Source organism: Myxocyprinus asiaticus, chromosome 24 (genome assembly GCF_019703515.2).
Source record: "Myxocyprinus asiaticus isolate MX2 ecotype Aquarium Trade chromosome 24, UBuf_Myxa_2, whole genome shotgun sequence".
Lineage (NCBI taxonomy): Eukaryota > Metazoa > Chordata > Actinopteri > Cypriniformes > Catostomidae > Myxocyprinus > Myxocyprinus asiaticus.
The window spans coordinates 29085646-29111463 of NC_059367.1; the positions used below are offsets into that span (position 1 = coordinate 29085646).

At 39.9% G+C, this 25818-nt stretch overlaps 1 protein-coding gene across 1 annotated transcript in view; it reads left to right on the forward strand.

Annotated features, from left to right (window-relative positions):
• The first annotated feature begins 7689 nt into the window (after positions 1–7689).
• Positions 7690–25818, forward strand: part of LOC127414762 (serine/threonine-protein kinase ULK1-like) — a 45004-nt gene continuing 26875 nt past the window's right edge. The window contains exons 1-5 of the mRNA XM_051653026.1: positions 7690–8127; positions 8255–8347; positions 8437–8478; positions 22492–22524; positions 22774–22810. Of these exons, the coding sequence (XP_051508986.1) occupies positions 8038–8127; positions 8255–8347; positions 8437–8478; positions 22492–22524; positions 22774–22810 (295 nt within the window). The 5' untranslated portion in view covers positions 7690–8037. The remainder of the gene's footprint in view (positions 8128–8254; positions 8348–8436; positions 8479–22491; positions 22525–22773; positions 22811–25818) is intronic.

Consider the following 25818-nt stretch of genomic DNA (forward strand, 5'->3'; position numbering starts at 1 on the left):
CCTGAAGGACTCGTACTTCCACGTCTCGATTCTACCTCGACACTTACCCTTCCTGCGGTTTGCATTCGAGGGTTGGGCGTATCAGTACAAGGTCCTCCCTTTCGGCCTGTCCTTGTCCCCTCACGTCTTCACGAAGGTCACAGGCAGACCTTGCCCCACTAAGGGAAGTGGGCATTTGCATCCTCAACTACCTCGACGATTGGCTAATCCTAGCTCACTCTCAGGATGTGTTGTGTGCACACAGGGACCTGGTGCACTCGCACCTCAGCCGACTAGGTCTTCGGGTCAACTGGGAAAAGAGCAAGCTCCTCCCAGTTCAGAGCATCTTTTTTCTCGGCTTGGAGTTGGACTCAGTCTCGTTGACAGCGCACCTCACGAACGAGCGCGCACAGTCGGTGCTGACCTGTTTGAAGGCGTTCAGACAGAAGACAGCGGTTCCACTGAAACTGTTTCAGAGGCTCCTGGGGCATATGGCATCCTCAGCGGTGGCCACTCCGCTCGGGTTGATGCATATGAGACCGCTTCAGCACTGGCTTCAGACTCGAGTCCCGAGATGGGCATGGTGCCACGGGACACATTGCGTGGCCATCACGCCGATCTGTCACCACCTCTTCAGCCCTTGGACCGACCTCACATTTCTACGGGCAGGCGTTCCACTAGAGCAGGTCTCCAGGTGCGTCATGGTTACGACAGATGCCTCCAAAATGGGCTGGGGCACTGTATGCAATGGGCATGCAGCCACTGGCTCATGGATGGGCCCGTGGCTGCATTGGCACATCAACTGCCTCGAGTTGCTGGCAATTTTGCTCGCCCTGAAGAGGTTTCGGCCGATTGTTCCAGGGCAAGCATGTGTTAGTTCAGACAGACAACACGGCAACGGTAGCATGTGTCAACCATCAAGGTGGTCTGCACTCCCGTTGTATGTCACAACTCGCCCGTCATCTCCTCATCTGGAGTCAGCAGCACCTCAAGTCGCTGCGAGCCACTCACATCCCAGGCGACCTCATCACTGCAGTGGATGCACTGTCATGGCAGGTTACCCTCAGGGGAGAGTGGAGACTCCACCCTCAGGTGGTCCAGCTGATTTGCAGTCGATTCGGGCAGGCACAGGTAGACCTGTTCGCCTCCCAAGAATCCTCCCACTGCCAGCTCTGGTACGCCCTGACCGAGGCACCTCTCGGTATAGACACGCTGGCACACAGCTGGCCCCCTGCACTTTGCAAATATGCATTTCCCCCAGTGAGCCTACTTGCACAGACCCTGTGCAAGGTCAGGGAGGATGAGGAGCAGGTCGTCCTGGTAGCACCCTACTGGCCCACCCAGACATGGTTCTCTGACCTCACACTCCTCGCGACAGCCCCCCCCACTTGGCGAATTCCCCTGAGGAAGGACCTTCTTTCTCAGGGATGGGGCACCATCTGGCACCCGTGACCATACCTCTGGAATCTCCATGTCTGGCCCCTGGACGGGATGTGGAAAACTTAAGCGGCCTACCACCTGTGGTGGTAGACACGATCACTCAGGCTAGTGCCCCCTCTACGAGGCGCCTGTATGCCTTTAAGTGGCATCTGTTCGCAAAGTGGTGTTCTTCCCGACGCGAAGACCCCCAGAGATGCCAGTCGGATTGGTGCTTTCCTTTCTGCAGGAGAGGTTGGAAGGGCGGCTGTCCCCCTCCACCTTGAAGGTGTATGTAGCCGCTATAGCGGCACACCACAACACAGTGGACGGTAAGTCCTTAGGGAAGCACAACCTGATCATCAGGTTCCTGAGAGGGGCCAGGTGGTTGAATCCCTTCAGACCGCACCTCGTTCCCTCATGGGATCTCTCTGTAGTTCTACAGGGTCTACGGAGAGCCCCCTTTGAGCCCTTGCAGTCAGCTGAGCTTAAGGCACTCTCTTTGAAGACTGCCCTCCTGACTGCGCTCGCTTCCATCAAGAGGGTAGGAGACCTGCAAGCGTTCTCTGTCAGCGAAATGTGCCTGGAGATCGGTCTGGGCTACTCTCATGTGATCCTGAGACCCGACCGGGTTATGTACCCAAGGTTCCCACGACCCCTTTTAGGGACCAGGTGGTGAACCTGCAAGCGCTGCCCCAGGAGGAGGCAGACCCAGCCCTGACGTTGCTGTGTCCGGTGCGTGCTTTACGCATCTATTTGGATCGCACGCAGTGCTTTAGAGTCTCTGAGCAGCTCTTTGTCTGCTTTGGTGGACAGCGGAAAGGAAGCACTGTCTCCAAGCAGAGGATCACCCACTGGCTCATTGACGCCATAACAATGGCATATCATGCCCAGGACATGCCGCCCCCGGCAGGGCTACAAGCCCATTCTACCAGGGCTGTAGCGGCCTCCTGGGCCTTGACCAGGGGCACCTCTCTAACAGACATTTGCAGAGCAGTGGGCTGGGTAACACCCAACACCTTTGCGAGGTTCTACAATCTCTGGGTGGAACCGGTTTCGTCCCGTGTAGTGGCAGGCACAAGCAGGTAAGTCCGGGACAGCTGGCCGGGTGTATCGCTTGCACATAGCACCTTTCACCTCCCCTGAGCTGAAAGACGTGCGCTGTTGACTTCCAGTAGTGTTCACAGACTGTGTTCCCTGGATGATTTCCTCCGAGCCCTGTGGCAGACGAGTTCACGGAGAAATTCGCTGCTGGCTCAGTACATGTGCTAACTAAGCCCTGTACTGGGGTAGGTGCTCCGTATGCGGTGGTTCCCCATAGGTAACACCATGTGATGTATATCTTCCGCTAATTTGTTTCCCTGTTGGTAAACTGCATCTTCCTTGGGCAGAGACCCCTCTGCCCCAGTCACCATGTTTGTAGAAACTCCTCCCCCGTAGGGTAGGACCTACCATCGGACTTCTCCACATGACATACTTCTGACAAAGTTCGGCAAGACCATGTGACATATTTCCACTCAAAATACCCCCCCCCCCCGGGCGGGGTGTGGTCTCCCCGGTGTCTTCCCCTTGGGAGTGACACCCCCCCGACTAGACCTGGTGGCCCCAGTAGGTTAATTCCTTTTTTTGGGGGGAGAGGAAAAAAAAAGAGGATAAGAGGCCACGACTGGGCTAGCTTGTCTCTATCTTTTGGGCAGTCGACACTCGTTCGACACTCATAACAGCATTGGGGGAGGTTACGTGTCGGCCTGGTGCGCTGGCTATGAGGCACACAGTGGTCTGCCCGTCACACACTGCCAGTTCACGTAACACAGTTCAGCCAGCTGCGGTGTTTTGTATAGTGAAATATATATATATATATATATATATATATATATATATATATATATATATATATATATATAAATATATAGGTGTCTCAGACTCCCAAGAGTGACCCCTAGTGTCACTACATTGACACAACGTCTCGTTCCCTCCATCATGGAACGGAGGTTACGCAAGTAACCAGGACGTTTCAGCTTGAGCACGTAAGTGTCTTTTAATGTCTCCAGAGTCTGAGGATTTGTACTTCTTTGCCACGTTTACCTCAAAGAGCAAATAAGTAACTGGGTGTATCGAATCTCACCGGTTATAACATGAAAATAATAAAAAAAACAGCAAAGTGCGCAGAGCTAGCCGCTCACGTGTCTGCTTCTCGCATAGTGTTACGTGACCTCCCAGGAGTTAAACTTTTTTAATGAAGAAAATGTTTTGAAGTATGTCGAAGTGGCTTACATTGGCTTACACTGACACCTAGTGGCCTGAATGCTGAATCATTCAAACATAGTAGTTCTCAGTTACCAAATGCCATTGTAGAAATTCAATAGATGAAATTACTCTGAGGTCACACCGCAAGAAACCCGCTTCCAGGTTCTTTCGAGCAGCAGATTTCAATGGTGGAATTAGGCAGTGCTGGAGTTTTAATAATCTTTAATAAGCTTTATAGAATGTAATAATGTCTTTTAATGTTAATAAAAGTTATTCTAAAGGAATATCTATGGTTTTCAGTGAAGAAATTACGTGGGATCTTTTCTGAAATATCAGCAAAACAAGATTAAACTTTGTTCAGTGAGTCTGTGTGATTATGTCGGGCATGTAACAGGTTGATGAATACACATCCTCACACATTTAACACACTTCTAGAGCCTAAGAATTTGGGTACTTAGAAATGAAAACTACCATCAGAAATACAGCATGTGTCTTAACTGCTTAAATGATTAATTCACATACAATAAATAATATTTAACTTCAATATAATCATATTCCATATTAAAACTTAATAACAGCCGTTTCGACTGAACAGTATTATTTACAATATTATTTACTGCATTCAAAATAAATGCAAAGACATAATGTTAGCAGTATGACATTATTTTTATTCACTTATCCTTTCACAAACAGCAGTCCATGCGCTGCGGTGGTGCAGACAGCTCCCGGTTCCTCCCATTATATTGTATTTTGGTGGTCTTGATCATATAAGATCATCGTCAGATCATATTTGACCTCATATCTATCACAGTGACAGTACTTTGGAAACTAAGCCGTTTGCAATTAGAATTTGCATGATTTCTTCGTGAAAAAAAGTCCATATCCACCAACAGCTGCTGCGAGTCAGTTGTGTCTAATAGAGCAGACGCGATAACTATGACGGTGACCCATCAATTATTATAATTTATGTAAAATCCTGAGTTTTCCTGATGCATTGATCTGGTTGAAATTTAAAGAAGCCATAATCTCCAATAATATGTGGGAAATGTTGTGTTTCAGCCCTACAAACAGCACTTTTTGGGCCATTTCAGTGCAATTTGAGCAAAGCACCCATAGACAGCAGTTTGTTTGTAAACAGTAACTTCATCTATATGCACAGTCTGCCAGGATGAATTTAATCCATGAATGAAAGTGTCCAATAACAGGGCAGTTACTGAGATTAAGCCAGTAGTATTCAGCTGATCATGTGATTCTAACATGGTTGCCCCCATGAGGCACCCCTGCCCCATGTAGAATAAAAGAGCTTTTAAAAGGTTACTGATATGACTGAACTCTTCATCTCATGAGTGGTCATGATTTTATACATATGTTTCAACATTATTAATTTCTTTAGAATTAAAACTTTTTAAATGAGAAATAAAAATAAATAAATAAAAATGTGTGAACCTTTAATGTTTACAAATGTAACAAGGTTATTTTACCACAAGAGGGCAATGCATGTCTGGTGAACATCTGTTTTGTACAGGCCTGTGATTCAGTGCTACAAGCAGTGACCCTTTTTATGCTTCCCAAAGTTGTATTATGTGTTAACTTATGATTGCGTGTCAGTTAAAGGTGACAGTTAAATAATGTGTTACATTTACAATCTCCTGGCTTTATCGTGCTCTGTTTATAAAGTGTGTAGATTTTGTAGATAGAGAATATTTAGTCACCATTGACTTTGATTGCATTTTTCTTTTTTTCAAACAGTGAAAGTGAATGGTGACTGAGGCTGACATTCTGCATCTATTTTGCACTCCACGGAAGAAAGGAAGTCTTACGGTTATAGAACCGCAGAATGGTTAGTAAATAATGACTAAATTAGTAAATTAATTTACATTTTTGGGTGAACCATCTCTTTAATGTGAAATAGGTATTGTTAGGTTATGTATAATAATAATATTAATAATAATAATTGATCATTTATTTAATAATATGATATTTTTTAAGGTGGCTTCTCAAGGTGCTTTACAAAAGAACAAGAATACACTGTTAAACAACAACAAGACAGAGGTAATTGTATTTGGCAATAAAGATGAAATTCTCAATGTGAACACATACTTTGACTCCAAGGGGTCTTAAGACAAAAAAATCTATTAAGAAATCTTGGTGTCATTTTGGAGTCAGACCTTAGTTTCAGTAGTCACATCAAATCAATAACTAAATCAGCCTACTATCATCTAAAAACATATAGCGAGAATTAGATGTTTTGTATCCAGTCAAGACTTAGAGAAAATTGTTCATGGATTCATCACCATTAGGGTGGACTACTGCAATGGACTCCTCACCAGTCTTCCCAAAAAGACCATTAGACACCTGAAGCTCATTCAGAATGCTGCTGCTAGGATTCTCACCTGAACCAAAAAATCCAAGCATATTATTCCTTGTCAGGTCTTTACACTGGCTTCCACTTACATTTAGAATTGATTTTAAAGTACTGTTACTCATATATAAATCACTCAATAGCCTAGGACCTAAATACATTGCAGACATGCTTGTTGAATATAAACCTAACAGACCTCTCAGATCATTAGGATCAAGTCTGTTAGACAAGGTGAGACAGGGTTTAGCTAGTATGCCACCAGCAGCTGGAACCGGCTTCCAGAAGAGGTCAGATGTGCTCCAACTGTATCCACATACAAGTCCATACTGAAAACACATCTATTTAACTTTGCATTTATTCACTGAGCACTGTGCTGCACTTACTGATTGTACTGCATAATTTTATTTCTGTATTCTTTTTTATTTATTTTTTTCATTGTAATAATTTTTACTTTTTCTATCTTATTACTTTTATACTTATTTCTTGTTAATTTCTTTTAAATATTTTTTTTATGTAAAGCACTTTGAATTGTCATTGTGTATGAAATGTGCTATATAAATAAACTTGTCTTGCCTATTAAAAGTCCTATGAAAAAAATATTACATTACTTCTGTTTGGGATTTCATTGGCCCTAAATTGAAAAGATGAAGTGAACTCATGTCAGTTGTTTTTAACCCCATAATTCAAGAATGTGTTCTGACTAAAATGGGTTTTGATTAGGCACATGCTAAAATCATTTGAAAGGAAAAAGTAATGCCTTAAATATTTGAATGAGCAATATTGTTGTTGTTGTTTTTTGTTTGTTTTTTTCATGTAAAATATTTGGGGTCTCTAGGAGAAACAGAAAGTTTCTCACCCTCATTCCATCCCAGATGTGTATAGCTTTCTTTCTTCTTCTGAACACAAACAAAGATTTTTAGAAGAATTTCTTAGCTATGTTGATCCATACAATGCAAGTGAATTGTGACCAGACCTTTGAAGCAAAATAAATAAATAAATAAATAAATAAATAAATAAATAAATAAAAATAAATAAATAAAAATAAATAAATAAATAATAATAATAATATTAAAATAACATAAAGGCAGTATAAAAGTAATCCAAACGACTCCAGTGGTTAAATCCATATCTTTAGAAGCGATATGATGAGACATAGATAAATATTTAAGTCCTTTTTTACTATAAATCTCCACATTCTTCTTCTTCTTTTATTTTTGGTGATTTACATTCTTAGGGCATATCGCCACATACTGGGCAGGTTGGAGAATTTATAGTAAAAAGGACTTAAATATTGATCTGTTTCTCACCCACACCTAAAATCTTATCTAAAGATAAGGCTTTAACCACTGGAGTCTTTTGTATTACATGTATGCTGCCTTTATGTGCTTTTTTGGACCCTTTAAAAGTCCTGGCCACCATTTATTTGCATTTTATGGACCTACGGAGCTGAAATATTCTTCTAAAAATTTTCGTTTGTGTTCAGCAGAAGAAAGAAGGTCATACACATCTGGGACGGCATGAGGGTGAGTAATTGATGAAACAATTTTAATTTTTGGGTGAAATACCATTTTTATCAGTTTCAGTGACCTGAAATGTTTTTGGAACACGCTATAGCGCTTGCGCATTTCAAGCCGCAAGCTTGTGGTTGTGCGCATGCGTGTAATGTGCATTCACCGTTTCAACTGACGATCAAAACAGCTCAATACTCTTCGCTACCGGCTCTCTGCTTTTAATAATCGCTCTAATTTAGTACACTTTACTAAGTGTTCCAGCAAGTTGTTGCGGGTGACATACTTTTTAAAAACGCTATAATATTTTGAAAAAGTGTTATCATGATGACAGTGCCTTTGTTTTTATTGACGAGAAGGTAGCAATACAGCAACAGCGATCATGAATAAAGTGGCAGATATTTTAGGTGCCATGCAGTTCATGGGAAGCGATCGACTGGGTGCCATTGTCTTGTGCTGTAGTGATCCTTAACATCCCGAACTCACCTGTGGATTTTACTGTGGTGTTTTAAACTGTTTTACGCGATGGAAAGCGTCGGAAAATTCGAGTTTAACAGGAAAGACTTGATCGGACACGGCGCTTTTGCGGTGGTGTTCAGAGGAAGACATAAAGAGGTAACGTGTACAGCAAAGTTGTACATTTCAGAATGATCACAATAAAGTTAACATCCGAAGAGTGGTTGTATGTAAATGCGTCATCATTTTATCATGAATAAAAGTCAAACTTTCTCTTTATCTGCAGAAACATGATTTTGAAGTCGCGGTGAAGTGCATCAGTAAGAAAAATCTTGCTAAATCGCAGTCGATCTTAGGAAAGGAGATCAAGATATTAAAGGTGAGATTCTTTTGTTGCACCTCGAGTCATACTCGCTTATGCATGTACAGCGCGCGATTACAGATTGTGTGTGTGTTTGTTTTCATCAGGAGCTGAAACACGACAACATCGTCAGTTTACTGGACTTTCAGGTATGTCTCTCCTATTTGTAATATTTCAGAGGGGTTTAGTTATTCAGGTGAGATGTATTAGCTTAACATGTATTTGAGTTTTGTAGTCTTGTGAATGGTAAAGAGTTGGTAGTGTTACTGATGCTATTTTTAACTCGAATATCGCATGGCTCTGTGTTGACATTATTGGCGCATTTCACTGCATTTGATTGGCTGAAAGTTAAACCCCGCCCGTCGTCGCATACGTCACATGCTGAAAAGTTATACTAATGGTTACTTATGGTAAATTTGCAGCCTCTTGCATCAGCAACAGTTTAAACAGACCATCACAGATCTTTCTTGTTGTCTCGCTGTAGAGTTTAAACTTGGGATGGGAATCGTAAGGAATTAAACGATTCTTTTACTTTAGGATTCAGGTTTCTTAACGGTTCCATTAGCTAACGATTCTTTTAGTACTTTTGAGAAAAGTGCAACTATTACTGGATTTACTGCCTTCAGCAGCTTGCAAAAAGTGTTTACGCAGACTTTTTACATAGTATAATTCAATATTATATTTCATTAATTAAGAAAATGCGACTACATTTACATTTATTCATTTGGCAGACGCTTTTATCCAAAGTGACTTACAAAAGAGGAAAACTTAAGCGAATCATCTTAAGGAGACAGTGGTATGAAAAGTGCCATATTACAAAGTTTCACTAGCATCAGAATAGTATTCAAAACAGAATCAAGTGCAACAAGGATTTTTTTTTTTTAAGTGACTGGTTAAGTGCTTATGGAAAAGATGTGTTTTTAGCCATTTTTTTGAAGACAGAAAGTGAGTCAGCTTCACGGATGGAGTTGGGAAGGTCATTCCACCAATGTGGTATGATGAAGCCGGGAAAGTGTTTTGGTGCCTCTTTGTGTTGGTACAACAAGGCGATGTTCCTTAGCCGAACGCAGGCTTCTAGTGGCTGCGTAGCTCTGCAGAAATTATTTTAGGCATGCTGGAGCAGACCCAGTGACTGTTTTGTATGCCAGCATCAGAGCCTTGAACTTGATACGTGCATCAACCGGCAGCCAGTGAAGAGAGACAAGGAGTGGTGTAACGTGCTCTCTTTGGTTGATTAAAGACCAGACGTGCTGCTGCATTCTGGATCATTTGCAGGGGTCTAATTGCACATGCAGGGAGGCCTGCAATGAGAGCGTTACAGTAGTCCAGTCTAGTTATGACAAGTGACTGAACAAGAAGTTGCGTGGCATGTTCAGAGAAGAAGGGTCTTATCTTCCTGATATTGTAGAATATAAATCTACATGATCTTGCGGTCTTTGAGATGTGGTCTGTGAAATTTAGTTTGTTATCATGATTACCCCTAGATTTCTGACTGTTTTGGAAGGCATTATTGTAGTTGCACCCAGGTGATGTTGTGTTCAACAGCAGGGTTGCCAGGAAAGTCAAGGAGTTCAGTCTTGGCTGAGTTAAGTTGCAGGTGGTGTTCCTTCATCCAGGCCGAGATGTTTGCCAGGCAGGCAGAGATTTGATCAGTCACTGTGGTGTCGATGGGCTGGAAAGATAAGTAGAGTTGCATGTCATCAGCGTAGCGGTGGTAAGAGAAACCATGTGCCTGAATGATGGGTCCCAGTGATGTTGTGTATATAGAGAAGAGAAGTGGCCCAAGCACTGAACCCTGAGGTACCCCAGTAAGTAACTGATGTGGCTTGGACACCTCACCTCTCCAGGCTACCTTGAAGGACCTACCTGAGAGAAAGGAATTAAATCAGTCAAGCACAGTTCCTGTGATGCCCAGCGAAGAGAGAATGGAGAGTAAGATCTGATGGTTGACTGTGTCAAAGGCTGCAGAAAGGTCCAGTAGAATCAGGAAGGATGATCTGGATTCAGCTTTCGCCTGTCTCAGCGACTCAGTGACAGAGAGCAGAGCAGTCTCAGTGGAGTGTCCACTTTTGAAGCCTGACTGATTGTCATCCAGCAGCTTGTTCTGTGAGAAATAGGCAGAGATTTGATTGAAAACTGCCCTTTCAAGTGTTTTTGCCATGAATGGGATGAGAGAGACTGGTCTGTAGTGTTGTACTTGTGTGGGGTTAAGTGCGGGTTTCTTCAGCAGCGGGGTTACTCGAGCCTGCTTAAATGTAGTGGGAAAAGTGCCTGTAAGTAGAGATGTGTTAATTATGTGAGTGAGTGCAGGTAAGATGGATGGAGAGATGGCCTGGAGAAGGTGAGAAGGAATGGGGTCAAGGGAACAGGTGGTGGGGTGGTTTGAGAGGAGGAGTTTAGAGACCGTAGTGTCAGTCAGAGGAGAGAACATAGAGACAGAGGAGTTGCATACAGGAGACAGGTGTCTTGACAGGGTGACTAATTACAACAAAACTCATAATGTGTGTCTTTAACTAAGAATTGTCGTATCAACAACCATCCAGTTGGATAATTACTGATTTAAAGGGATAGTTCACCCAAAAAGGAAAATTCTCTCATCATTTACTCACCCTCATGCCATTCCAGATGTGTATGACTTTGTTTCTTCTGCTGAACACAAACGAAGACTTTTAGAAGAATATTTGAGCTCTGTAGGTCCTTTCAATGCAAGTGTATGGTTACCAGAAATTTGAAGCTGCAACAATCCCATAATTTGCAGCATATAAAGTAATCCATATGGCACCAGTAGTTTAACATATGTCTTTTGAAGTGATGCAATCACTTTGGTTGATTTTACTGATCAATATGTCGATCCTTTTTTTACTATAAACCTCCACTTTCACTTTCGAAATGTGAAAGTGGAGATTTATAGTAAAAAGGACTTAAATATTGATCTGTTTCTCACCCACACCTATCATATCGTTTCATAAGACATGGATTTAACCACTGGAGTTGTATGGATTACATTTATGCTGCCTTTATGGGATTTTTGGAGTTTCAAAATATTGGTACCCATTCACTTGCATTGTATGGACCTACAGAGCTGAAATATTCTTCTAAAAGTCTTCATTTGTGTTCAGCCGAAGAAAGTCATACACATCTGGGATGGCATGAGGGAGAGTAAATGGTGAGAGAATTTTGGGTAAACTATCCCTTTAAGTCTCTGATGTAGGAAGATAAATGAATGACATAAAGGTTTGCATGCGCAGAGGAAGATTTGTGAAAGTGTAAATAAAATTGCAAGCATAAGAAGCATTTGCAGTATTTAAATGCTTTGCATAAGTTTAAATCATGTGTTGTGAATCTGTAACTTCATATTAATATCAAATAAATTTGATCTGTATTCTTCTGACTTCCTTATTTTGCGTTTACACTTTTGGCACTGTTTTTTTGCCCAAATATGGCCAAAACATTGCAAACCTGCAATCAGCGATATGCAAGCAAAGAAAGTGTGTAAGGCACAGCAAAACAGATAAACCATGTAGAATCAGTCTAATCAGCTTCTTTATATCGCTCAGCATTGTGACAAAAAAACAGTCAGAAGAATACAGATCAAATTTATTTTGAGTTAATACGAAGTTACAGATTCACAACACATGATTTACACTTATGCAAAGCATTTAAATACTGCAAATCTTCTTTTCTTACGCTTGCAACTTGATTTACACCTTTCCAAAATAAATTAATGTTTAATAATAATGCACAGAAAGCCCCAAAATATGATCGATAAACCTACCAAAAGCGACTCCATCTAATGTATTCTTTATTTCTAAAAATGAAGACATATGGCTCAAGAAACACAAAATGGTCACAACAGATGTCTGTATGTGCATGAAAGTTTACACCTGACACCTGCACATGCATTAGCCAGCACCTGCCAGCCCAGCACACCCTTTTAACCGACTGTCTGTATCATTTGCATGAAGAACATATACTGGCAGGTGTAGAATAACCTTATCAATTGTGTGTATCTTAATGAACAGAGGCAGTCAAGCTGTTGATCTGATGACAGGTGGCTGTCTCAGGTGGGGTGGTGTGGGGATCACCTAGCGATTGAGTAACTAGTCTGGGAACTCAATGGTTACACCTTTGATCTTGTGCTATTGTGCCCTTAAGCAAATGTTCTAAATTGTTATAGTGGTAAAAGATAAAATGACATTGAATATTAATTGCTATATTAAGGCTAAATTTAAATGCAAATTTGTAGTGGTCTGGTATAAGGCTGATATTCAGAATTTTTTAATTATCTGCATCGGCCGATACATTTTAGCATTTGGCTGATTAGATTCTCAAGCCACAAGGGCAGCGAGAATCTTCTGCTTGCATGTGAAGGAGCCATATGAGACATAATATACCAGTGGACAACAGCGTCTCATTTACTGTCCTGCGTATCAGAGCCACGACAGCCGCACGGGAGCTCATGATGTTTAAAGTGCTCGTGCATTTCATTCCCTCTCTCTTTTTTCAACAGTTTCCTGTAACTTTTAACTGTCTTGTCTAATGATATAAAAGCAAATATATATAAAACTTATATGGGGATACTTCGTTTAAACAGATGTAATTCACGAAACCACAGTAAAGATAGTTTGCGATTTGAAATTCAGACTTTGATTGGCTATAAACTTGCTATGCGCTGTTGTAGACATGTAATTAATGTTGCATGATGTGTGAATTCAGGTGACATCATCCTCTGCTCTGCAGTCAGTTGTTTAAATTTTACGACTCTTCATTTTCTAACGCAAATAGCTCCAAAAGTTGAACACCTAGAAAACTGAAACAACTCTCATCTTGACCAGTCTGATTTGTGAATTTTTTCACAGCAGTTTGTTTTCCTGTCAACCCTTTTTATGTCCATGAGTCGGAACGGTGACAAATAAGCGCGCTTCAATTTTCACTCTTCACTTTCACATTTCCAGCAAACAGGCAGTCTGGATTCATGCAAATTTACTTGTTTTAGATAGAGGCTGATTTGTGAAAACTTTCACAATCACATTTGGTCACGTTTGAATTTGTGCATTTTTTCACAGATCAGTTTTTGTCATTTAACCCATTTTTTGAGTTCTTGGGTCAACAGTTTTCCTGAAGAATCAGTATTGTAGGCTTTGAGAGGTCAAATTCTTACACCGGGTGACACACCCCGGAAAGTGCATCATTAGATGGGTTTCATGCTGAAGAGCCTGAGAAAAAGTACATTTTTCAGAATATTATCTCTTGTAAATATAAACGAGTGTAAATGTCACCATCATCATATACAGTATGTCTAAAGGATTGAAGACTGTCACGCAAAACATGAGCTCATTGATGTCATTTAATCAGTCTGCTTTTTTATTCCAACCGTTACTCCTGGTCGGAGGCTGCCGTAAATATTTAGTTTATACGTAGGTGTCATGTGTATTTTGTTGATTCATGTCTTCTATTTTGAAAAGTTTAGTTCCTGTTCCCTTGTCATGTGATTTCATGTTTTCCCTCCATGTTCATGTGTAATGTTTTCATTGGTTAATTGTTTAATTAGCTTGTTATGAGTTCTGTTTGTTCATTGGTTTATGTTCCCCCATGTCCATGTATTTAAGCCCTCATGTTCACCATTGTCGTTTGTCAAGTATTGAATGTATGTGGATGTGTTTTTGTTCTAGCCAAGTCAAGCCATGTTATGTTTATGTCAAGTCAAGTTCATGTTTCATGTTTATAGTTAGGGTTTTGGTTTAACTTTTGTAAATAAACTGCACTTGGGTTCTTCTCATTATCATCGTCATCGTCATTGCCAGCAGCCAGCAACGTTACAGTAGGGTTATGTTCTACCCAAGTTTAATGGTGCAACACTCAAATATTTAGTAGTATGTAAATTGTGACTTAGTAAGTGCCCATTTACTCAACAACTAGGCTAAGTTGTAACTTGCGTATAGCTGGTGCAACCGGCCCCTGGTCCCAGATTTCTCTGGTGAGAGTTCCTTTTATTAGTGTAAATTAGTTGCTTTGGGTCAAAAGTGTACACTTAATGACATTGTTATTGACATGTGACATGTAACTCGAGTAACAGTTGTCATGGTAACTTCTCTGCTTTAGTGGTATGTGTACACTTTTTACCAGTTTTTAATTATATGTCCTCTCAGGCCTGATGAGCATACACAATATGGTGGACCCCACTCATCCAGCCCACTACCTTTTTGAACTGTTGCCTTCTGGACGACGCTTCAGAGCTCTGAGCACCAGAACCGTCAGGCACAAGAACAGTTTTTTCCCTCAGGCTATCCTTCTCATGAACAGTTAAAACTGCCCCATTGAGCAATAATTAATGTGCAATACACAGCTTAGTCTTTTTATATTATCCAACACATCCTACCTCTTCTGCCATTACATTCCCTTGCAATGTATATAACCGATTTGTATTTAGATTTGCACTACGAATGTGTGTGTCTGTGTGTGTATGTGTGTGTGTGTGTGTGTGTGTGTGTGTATATATATATATATATATATATATATATATATATATATATATATATGTGTGTGTGTGTGTGTGTACAGTTTTTTTACAAGTTTATAATTTGCATACCCTGGCAGAAAATGTGAAATTTTGGCATTGATTTTGAAAATATGGCTGATCATGCAAAAAAAAACTGTCTTTTATTTAAGGATAGTGATCATATGAAGCCATTTATCATCACATAGTTGTTTGGCTCCTTTTTAAATCATAATGATAACAGAAATCACCCAAATGGCCCTGATCAAAAGTTTACATACCCTTGAATGTTTGGTCTTGTTACAGACACACAAGGTGACACACACAGGTTTAAATGGCAATTAAAGGTTAATTTCCCACACCTGTGGCTTTTTAAATTGCAATTAGTGCCTGTGTATAAATAGTCAATGAGTTTGTTAGCTCTCACGTGGATGCACTGAGCAGGCTAGATACTGAGCCATGGGGAGCAGAAAAGAACTGTCAAAAGACCTGCGTAACAAGGTAATGGAACTTTATAAAGATGGAAAAGGATATAAAAAGATATCCAAAGCCTTGAAAATGCCAGTCAGTACTGTTCAGTCACTTATTAAGAAGTGGAAAATTCTGGGATCTCTTGATACCAAGCCAAGGTCAGGTAGACCAAGAAAGTTTTCAGCCACAACTGCCAGAAGAATTGTTAGGAATACAAAGAAAAACCCACAGGTAACCTCAAGAGAAATACAGGCTGCTCTGGAAAAAGATCAAGGAGCACAATACGACAATACTTAAACAAAAATGAGCTGCATTGTCGAGTTGCCAGAAAGAAGCCAATGCCACAAAAAAGGCCGGTTACAATATGCCCAACAACACCTTGACACGCCTCACAGCTTCTGGCACACTGTAATTTGTAGTGGCGAGACCAAAATAGAGCTTTATGGTCACAACCATATGCGCTATGTTTGGAGAGGGGTCAACAAGTATTGTGCTCCTTGAAACAACCACACCGTCTTTTTCCAGAGCAGCCTGTATTTCTCCTGAGGTTACCTGTGGGTTTTTCTTTGTATCCCGAACAATTCTTCTGGCAGTTGTGGCTGAAATCTTTCTTGGTCTACCTGACCTTGGCTTGGTATCAAGAGATCCCTGAATTTTCCACTTCTTAATAAGTGATTGAACAGTACTGACTGGCATTTGCAAGGCTTTGGATATCTTTTTATATCCTTTTCCATCTTTATAAAGTTCCATTACCTTGTTACGCAGGTCTTTTGACAGTTCTTTTCTGCTCCCCATGGCTCAGTATCTAGCCTGCTCAGTGCATCCATGTGAGAGCTAACAAACTCATTGACTATTTATACACAGACACTAATTGCAATTTAAAAAGCCACAGGTGTGGGAAATTAACCTTTTAATTGCCATTTAAACATGTGTGTGTCACCTTATGTGTCTATAACAACGCCAAACATTCAAGGGTATGTAAACTTTTGATCAGGGCCATTTGGGTGATTTCTGTTACCATTATGATTTAAAAAGGAGCCAAACAACTATGTGATAATAAATGGCTTCATATGATCACTATCCTTACATAAAAGACAGCTTTTTTGCATGATCAGTCATATTTTCAAAATCAATGCCAAAATTTCACAATTTCTGCCAGGGTATGCAAACTTTTGAGCACAACTGTATATATTGTCTATTGTGTATTCTATATATGCTTTATTGTATTTTCAATATTTATTAATTTTTTTATTCAAATTTTTTTATTTTTTTAAAGTCTTGTTGCTGTTTTGTATTGTGTACTGGAAGCTCCTGACACCAAGACAAATTCCTTGTATGTGTAAGCATACTTGGCAATAAAGCTCATTCTGATTCTGATTCTGTGTTGTAAAATTTTTTAAATGCTAACTTTGTCTGCAATCGAGTTGCAACCATATTAACTATATTTCATAGAGAAACCACAGTTGGCCATGCCTCGTCACAATACCCATAGATAATGACCGAGGCTTGTGTCTCTGCAGAACACAATCAGTGGGTGTTTTCAAACCAGGATGGCCTTTTTCAACCGCTTTACACGATTTACATTGAGATTCCCTACTTTTATTGGATAGTTGAGAAACACCCATCCTGGTTGGAAACAGCAACTGATTACCATATTGAGATTCCCTACTTTCATTGGATAGCTGAAAAACGCCCATCCCAGTTTGAAAACGTCCACAGATTGGGAAACACCCATTATTGTTCCACAGAGACCTATACTTCTAATGACCCACAGTGAGTGCAGACTAATAATTCATGTTCAAACTATCATTCCTTACACACAGTTAGAGCCAGCACAGTAGCATGTGATACCTGCAATCATAGGTCCACCCCTCTTGACTTGGCTCCAGTATCAGTCTAATCTGCATCTGAGAAGCACATACATTGTTTGTCATTGGTTTGTCCACCAAGGTCGATCAGCTGCTCAACAGACAGCAGTCAAGCAGTGGATCCACCTGACTGCACAGTGCACACCAGGTGGCTGGCTGCTGTCCCATTTGAAATCTGTACAATAGCAAACAAAATTACCCTTATGCTTAGTCTGTGAAATCCAACTGTTCCCCCTATCCTGTATCCGTGGAATCTGCTCTGGAACAGCTTTTAGTGGAGTTTAATCTTTCAAATATTTTCTACTTGGGGTGGGAATCAGCAGGGATCGGGCGATACGATATGATATCGATATCTGAGTCGTGATACAATATTGCAAATTTTCAATGTTTAGTGTTGTTTCGAACTCGTATGACTTTCTTCCATAGAACACAAATTGAGAGGTCACCATTCACTTTCATTGTGTGGAAATAAAAAGATGCAATGAAAGTGAAAGGTAACTGAGGATAACATTCTACCTATCAACTCCTTTTGTGTTCCTCATGGACCGTGCCCCCCCATCCTTCATAGTATTAATTAATTTAATGTTTATTGAAAATGATTAAAATAAATGTAATGAAATTTATCGAAATAAAATGAAAAACTACACTTGATCTGCATTTAAAATTCTGTGAAAATTTGCTAAATCACACTAAATCAAGCTTGTGTGATTGGTTGCATCATTACATCGTTAACGTGCATCTTTTGCCGAGTGCAGCCCTGTCACTAGCGGCGAAGCGGTCTTTCACACTGTTTTCATAATGTACAAAATGGCTTGTCGATTCTGCAAGGCCTTCCTCAGAACGTAGCTATCTGCCTTCTCAGCCAGCACCGCCAAATGAGCCTACTCCATCTGAGGTAACCCAACCACCTGTTGGCTCAATCCCGGAGGCTAGCCACCTTGTGGCTAATGCAGTAGAGGCAGAATTTTCAAGTTCTCAGGCTGTAGACGATCTCAGGACTGATCAACCAAACCAAATGATATTACAAACAGTACCCAGTGCACATTTTCAGTGGCAGAAAATGTGTATTTGTCTCTAGTTGGTATACTAATCGAGACTGGCTTGAGTACAGCGTAAAAGCTGATGCTGCTTTTGTTTTTGCTGTCATAAATTACATTTTGCCACGAGCCGTGCGGTAGATGCTTTTGTGAGTGCTGTCCACCGTAACTGGAAAAATGCCATGGAAACAGACCGAGGATTTCACAAACACGAAACTTTCTTCATACACAATTTGGAAGGAGCAAGAAGACGTGTAAGATATCTCAACTCTCATCAATGCAGACCAACTGCAAAAGAACAGGTACTACTTGTCCTCCCTAATAGACATGATCAGCTTTCTTGTGGAAAATCAGCTGCTTTTACTGGGGAAATTAGATGTTTCTGAGGACATGGCAGAGAGAGGCAGTGGCCTTTTCCTTTCTTTGCTGGACTATACAATCAAAAAGGATCCCTTGTTGGCCGACGCAGTGAAAACAATCCCTTGAAATGCCACTTATACCCATCACAATATTCAAAATGAGCTCATAAATTTACTAAGCGGTGTGGTGACAGCAGCTATAATGGAAGAAGTGGGAAACTCATATTACACATTAAAGGCATATGGAACCCGTGAACCTGCAGGTTGCAAAAATAAATCAGTTGTCATTGGGTTTGTGAACGAGTACTACGAAGCAACGGAGCGCCTATAAATCGTAGCCACTACTGAAACTGGTGATGCCCGGACAGTGACAGATACCATTTTAGATGAACTAAACAAAACTGGTCTTGACCCATCAAAGATCCTTAGCCAAGTATATGATGGTGCATCTCTGATGTCAGGAAAGCATGGTGGTGTTCAGAAACTGGTACAGGAAAAATTTAATAAGGAGAATCTTATGTTCACTGTCTTAATCATCAGTTACATTTAGTTGTAGTCCACGCTATGTCAGCGGAGGCAACTGTGATGGATTTTTTTTAGTGTGTGAATCGCCTTGTACAAATATTGTAAGAAGCCCACAATATCTGTGCACTACAAGGGTGAGCACCTCAAATGCCTTCTTGAACAAAGATGGACAGGCCATTTAGCTACAATATCTGTCATTCTGATTTTTGTATTTTTTATGACATTACATCTTCTGACTGAAATCGATTTTGTAAGAGCTCATGATCCAGAGCTGCGAATGGAGGCTGTTGGCCTGCTGAGAGAGGTTCTGCGCCTAACTTCTTGTTCATTGCAAACCTTGTGCACAAGTGCTTGCGTTGTTGGATCCTCCAAATAAGCAGAGAGAGGACACTGACATTTTGGACAGGTTTAGGTATTGTGGCTAGCGCAAAAGAGTGTGTGCAGAAACTTAGTTGTGATGAGGGGTTTACCAAAGTGTGGGAGAAAGCCATGGCTGCTGGTGCATTACCAAGAACCATGACCCCAAAGCAAAGATGCACAGCAAACAAGAATATGGATGATTACTTGGTGGAAGAAACTACAGGTCAAAGAGAGGACGACATAGAAACAGAACTGAAGAGACTGTACTATTGCACTGTGGATTCAGTGGTTGGACAAGTGGATCAAAAATTTGGCGAACGTAACTCAAATCTGTATTGCACACTGGCTGCGCTCGATCTGGAGAGTGATTCATTTCTGGATACTGAGACTGTGGAGCATATCATGGACCTGACACAATCGCCTATTGTTGTTGCAGAGTTTGACGTTGCAAAACACTTTTTGAGGTCGCAAAAGCAATCAAGTACAGATGGGGAAAACTGGACCACAAGTTGCATTCTCTCCAAGTACCACAAAGCTCTCCAAACAATGCCTAGTGTACTGATTGCGTTCAAACATGCTCTGACTTTAGGCGCTTCTACGGCAACCTGTGAGAATTCTTTCTCTTCTCTATTCAATGTTTTTATGGACCATAGACGCTCAATGCATCACAAACGGAAGGTACAGTTAGTTCAGCTGGCTTTTGAGAGGGATCTTATTTGAAAATGCACCACCGAATGGAAGGACACCGTTTTAAGAAGATTTAATGCTCGCACGCGCTGCCTTCAAATTTTTTAAAGGTAAGTTATGTGGTTTACTTACTTTATGCAAGCCTAAATGCCAGCTTTAATCTTGGTTATTGGTAAGGTATTACATTTATTTATATTGGGTCTTTAACCTGCTGTTGTTGTTGTTGTGACTGTGGTAATATTGGTTAATTTTGGAAGTAATTACACTGTACTAGTGTGTTAAACTCAAACTTGTACGGAAAATGATGGTAACCAGTGTGTGTATGTGTGTGTAAGAGAGCGCTTGCACTGATATGTTGTGAGAAGGGGTCTTTAAACCTTGTTTTCTCAAGTTAATGTTGCTGATTGTGTAACCCCCCCATTGAAAGCCGCTTCAGTTCCGTATCATGAGGTAAAATACTATGCTACTTTGAAATATCGATTTTTCCTTGTCTCTATGTTCTAAAGGTTTGACTGACAAACTTGCTTTATGTTGTTTTAGTCATTTTATTGTTACGAAACATGATGCTTACCTTTGTATCATATGTTGATGAGTCATAATGTTTTGGCAGCCGTCTCTAGGGCCTCGTAAATATGTTGAGGGAGTAGATTATTTTAGTGTATTTTGACCTGTGTGTTCAGTAGCCTTGGGCTGGTCTTTACACATTTTACTTTGCATTACCTCTGATGTCCTAGTTTCATTTCATACAAGTTATGAACACACACACAGATTCAGACAGCTTATCGTTAAGCCTTGATCCAGAATAATTGTGTCACACTTATAAAATTAGCTGTTTCACAACTTGAAAATCAAATGGGTTTGTTTGATTTCTCACAAACAGTCCATTTATATCACGCTGGCTGGTTGAACTGATTTTGTATCAGTCAGCTGTGGGTAATAACACCTCCTGCTCCTCTCCTGACTGGGGTAACATGCCGGGTCTGTATGGATTATAGGCCAAATGGCACAATATCTGGACCATGTAAATGGCACATTCATGCTGGTTGCTTACAGTCACTGTGCACTTGGCCTGTGCTGACATCAGGGCCAGATCTAGGGGGGTGCTGGGGTGGGACGGAATACACACGTGAAACCCAAACCACCCCCAACCTTGACCCCGCTCCGTTATATACACTTATTGGCTGCTTTTCTTTATTATTTGGTCCAAATCATCAATTTCAAAAACTTTTTTTTATTTTTTATTACATTTTAGTTTTATAATGAAATAAATTAATATGGTAGCACAATTATATTTTTGTCTACAAAACTCATTTCAAACATTTAAGCATATGCCTTCAGATCAAAAGATTTTTAAGATCATGAGAAACATTTCAGTCAAGTGTTTCAAAACTTTTGACTGGTAGTGTGTATATATATTTATATTATATATTATTGCCCCCCTAATGTAACTGTTCTAGATCCGGGCCTGGCTGGCATATTGATTCATTACAGTAATCAAGTAACCACACTGATGCAAAATACAGATGATTTGTAATGCTTGCACGCTCACACTATATTAAGAAGTTCATTAAAGGCTTTAGGTAACAAGTAGGCTTTGTATGTTTCTCTTCTAAAGCCAGCCAGAGGTCAATCCTTTTCTACACTATGAAGAATACACACCGTCATGTCAAAATGCTACTTTTACCGTGTAAATGAGTGCTAAAAAATAAGATTTGTTTTCTGCTGGCCCCACCGCCAATAAATAAATAAATAAATAAGCGCCATATTTTTCATAACATATTTTTATAAGGGGAAAAAATGTCAGGGGAAAAAAATTTCTCTAATGAAACATTGTTTTCTTTGCCACAAAAAAAAAGAAAAAAGAAAAAAAGAGCTAATTTTCAATTTGCCAGAGTAGCTCGAAATTTTACAGATAATGTAACTCTGCAACAGCTGTAAACCTCATAAAACTGTTTTCCTTGAAAATGAAAGCATATAATTAAAATCCCTTTGTCAGTCCACTCGGCTGCCATCTTTGGAAGGCTCCCGGGAAGCTATTTTCTATTAATGCAAGCATCATAAAAGTACTGCTCCTATCTACTAGAAAAAGGAAAGACAGAAATCTCCAAAACGGTTGTTAAAGATTAAAATCAAATGATTTCAACAAAACGTCATATTCGTCAGCCATCTAGAGAGCAGTACACTGGTGACATATTTAAATCATCAGAATTCAGCAGTATTATCAAACAACAATGTTTAGAATATCAAGAAAACCAAATGTTTGCGTGAATCAAGGAAGTAAGATCTATTAAGAATGCAGTAAGAGTTTCATCGAGCAAATGTTTTATTGTGCATCACATGTCTGTGTCTCTATCTGCAGGAGATTTCGGGATGTGTCTATCTTGTCATGGAGGTGAGTCCAGATAGCTTGGTGCTGCTCAACCTCAAAATAGATTTAGTGTGAAGTAGAGAAAAACATTTCAGAGGTCAAATTTCACACCCCCTTGCAGGATGTGCTTTATGCCAAGCTCAATTTACACTGCTCTGTTATTATTGTCAGCATAAAGGCATCTCTGCTGCCATTGTGCTTATTCATTTGTTTTAAGTGAGTATGACTTGTTTAAACTATACACTTACAGTGTTTGTCTGTCTCCTTTTACAGTACTGCAATGGAGGAGACCTAGCAGAGTATTTACACTGTAAGTACACAGGGCTCTGTTTTTCTCTTTTATTTATGTTTTCAAAAATACTGTGGCAGTCCCAATGGTACAGTGATATATATACCATGGTACTGAATGATTACCATATTCATGTACCATGCTCTTTACATGGTACTCCAAGTTACTTAAAAGAATATCTGGTAATCCCATTTTTTTTTTTTTTTATTTATTTTTTTTTTGGGGGGACTTTCCATCTGACTGACATTTGTCCATGCATTGGTCACAGTGTGTTTGCAAAAAAAAAAAAAAAAAAAGCAAATGCAGAATTGAGGACCCATGCAGTCTCCTGTTAAAATAATATACATTCCCTTATATATATCCATATGCACTTTGATGTGATAAACAAAATCTTAATGTGCTAATTTATGTGGTGCAAGGTCCTTTTCCCAGTGGAATCTGAATTCTTTAACACTATGCTATTATCTTATATATTTAACTAATTAATTGCAAAAAAAAAAATGTGTGATTAGTCACAAATAATCATGGTACATTAAAGCAAACATAAATATATATATATATATATATATATATATATATATATATATATATATATATATATATATCTCATAAATATATTTACTTTTTAATTTGCCTCAAAGAACTTCATTTATTGTAATTATTTAAATATGTATGTTAAAATGTTTCGTTTTTCTGCAGATAGAGTTAATTAGACACATTTTTACAGGTATAAATCTTTGATACAAGTATATGTTTACATGCCATAAAATCAGAGGACATGCTGTAATTTGGCTAAATCTTCTGCTGTTTTCCAGTGGACTTTTTTAAATAATAGGATCAAATGGGCAGATTCAATTTATATCAAGCTTTATTGCCAGTGCATTATTAGACACTATACATACTGATATAAAACAAATTGAATGCTGAAGTTTAATTTGCTAAAGTATAAATCTCAACTATTATTTTCTCTGGCTGCAGTTCAATCTCTGTCACGCACACGCTGAGTCTCTCTCGTGCGGTTTCACTTTTGACAATGGTTCAGATGACAGTGAGTGAGTGTTTTTGAGCTATTTGAAGAGATAAGGCAGCTTGCCTGTAATATACATCAATAGACATTTAATCTCAGAATTGAACGCCCTACTCATATACATTCATTTTAGATATAAATTTAACATTTTAAAATCTTCTCAAATCCTTATTTAAATGTTTTATACCTCTAAATCTATACTGCAAATGAGATCCCTCAATAAGATTAGATTTCTTATGTTTACCTAGAAAGACATTGCTAATTCATCAACTTCTTGTTTGTTGACTCAGAATAATATATCTCCTTGTCTAACTCGAATTATGTAATTGTTTCTTTTTTCTCCCCAATTTGGAATGCCCAATTCCCAATGCGCTCTAGGTGCTCGTGGTGGCGTAGTGACTCCAGTCAATCCGGGTGGCGGAGGACGAATCTCAGTTGCCTCCGCGTCTGAGACCGTCAATCCGTGCATCTTATCACGTGGCTTGTTGAGCGCGTTACCACGGTGACCTAGCGTGTGTGGAGGCTCACGCTATCCTCCGCTGCATCCACACACAACTCACCACGCACCCCACCGAGAGCGAGAACCACATTATAGTGTCCACGAGGAGGTTAACCCAACATGACTCTACCCACCCTAGCAAATGTGCCAATTGGTTTCTTAGGAAAGCCTGACTGGAGTCACTCAGCACACCCTGGATGATTTGCGAATCATCGTCAGCGTCTTTACTTGCTGAGCTACCCATGCCCCCTATGTAATTGTTTCTAAGTAAAAGGTAGTGTGATAAAGGCATGCCAGTATATATATAAAAAATGCTGACAGTAATTAAGACCAAAGTCTGTTTCTAGAAGGAAACAATACTTGTTTACCCTCAGCCTTGAACTTATTTTGGACTTGGACTCACTCCTAAAACTGCAGAGATACATTCACCTAACAAACAACCTGCCTGATCTTTCCTTGGAAAGCTAAGTCAGGACCTCTGAGAATAGCTCCCTTTCACACATATGCTGCCATAAATAGAGCCTCTTTTGAAATGGTCTCACACACACACACACACAAACATTATTTCACCTTCAGAATTCATCTTCCTTTCACCATATAGTTCCCAGTCTGGCTATATTTACCTTGTTTGCATTAACTGCTCTATTTTCGGCTCCAGACTTGTAGCACTGACCTGCATTAGGTCTTATGCCAACCCCCTAACCCCCTCACCTCTTACCACAGACTCATTGGTACTGCTTGCATTGGCACAACACCAAGAACCTCTGTTGAATGTCAACCCACACTCTGACCTCATCCACCTGTTAGTCGGTTATCTGCCCAGTCCTGCAATGGAAAAACATGAGGGCTAAAAATAAGACTTCATGAAACTGGGGTGTTGGGTTGGTGTTAGGCCTTTGTTGGCCTTTGATCGATATGATGGATCCCTCTCTTTCTGTAAACAATGGCCATGCCTATGATGACGTAATGTTCCATAATTCAATATGTTCTTATTGGTTTTAATTCCATGAGGAAGTTGTTTAATTTTATACTTTTGAAAAGATTTTTATCAAAGTCAGACCTGATTCAGTTTGAGTTTTTTTTAATTTTATTTTTTTTATCAAAAATAGATTTAAAATATCTTATATATTTTTTGTTATTAAAAGTTTTTATTGATTCTATATAACATATGGATATATAATATATAAATAATTTAAAAAAATAACAGAATATTTGGAATCACATTATATTATTTACAACGCTTCCTCCTGAACATTAACCACCCCGCCCCACAACCCAACACAAACAGATACCCCAGTGGTCAAATACAATTGACAAAAACACACAAACAAACAATAAAACAGAAGAAAATATTTAGAAATACATTTTAAAAAAGTATATGTTAAAAAACAAAAGGCTACAACATACACATTTAAAACAACACGTCTCCCTCCACTGCCCCTCCCCGAGAGCCCTCCAAAAAGGCCAAATAGCTGCCCCATCTCTTGATGAACATATCCATGT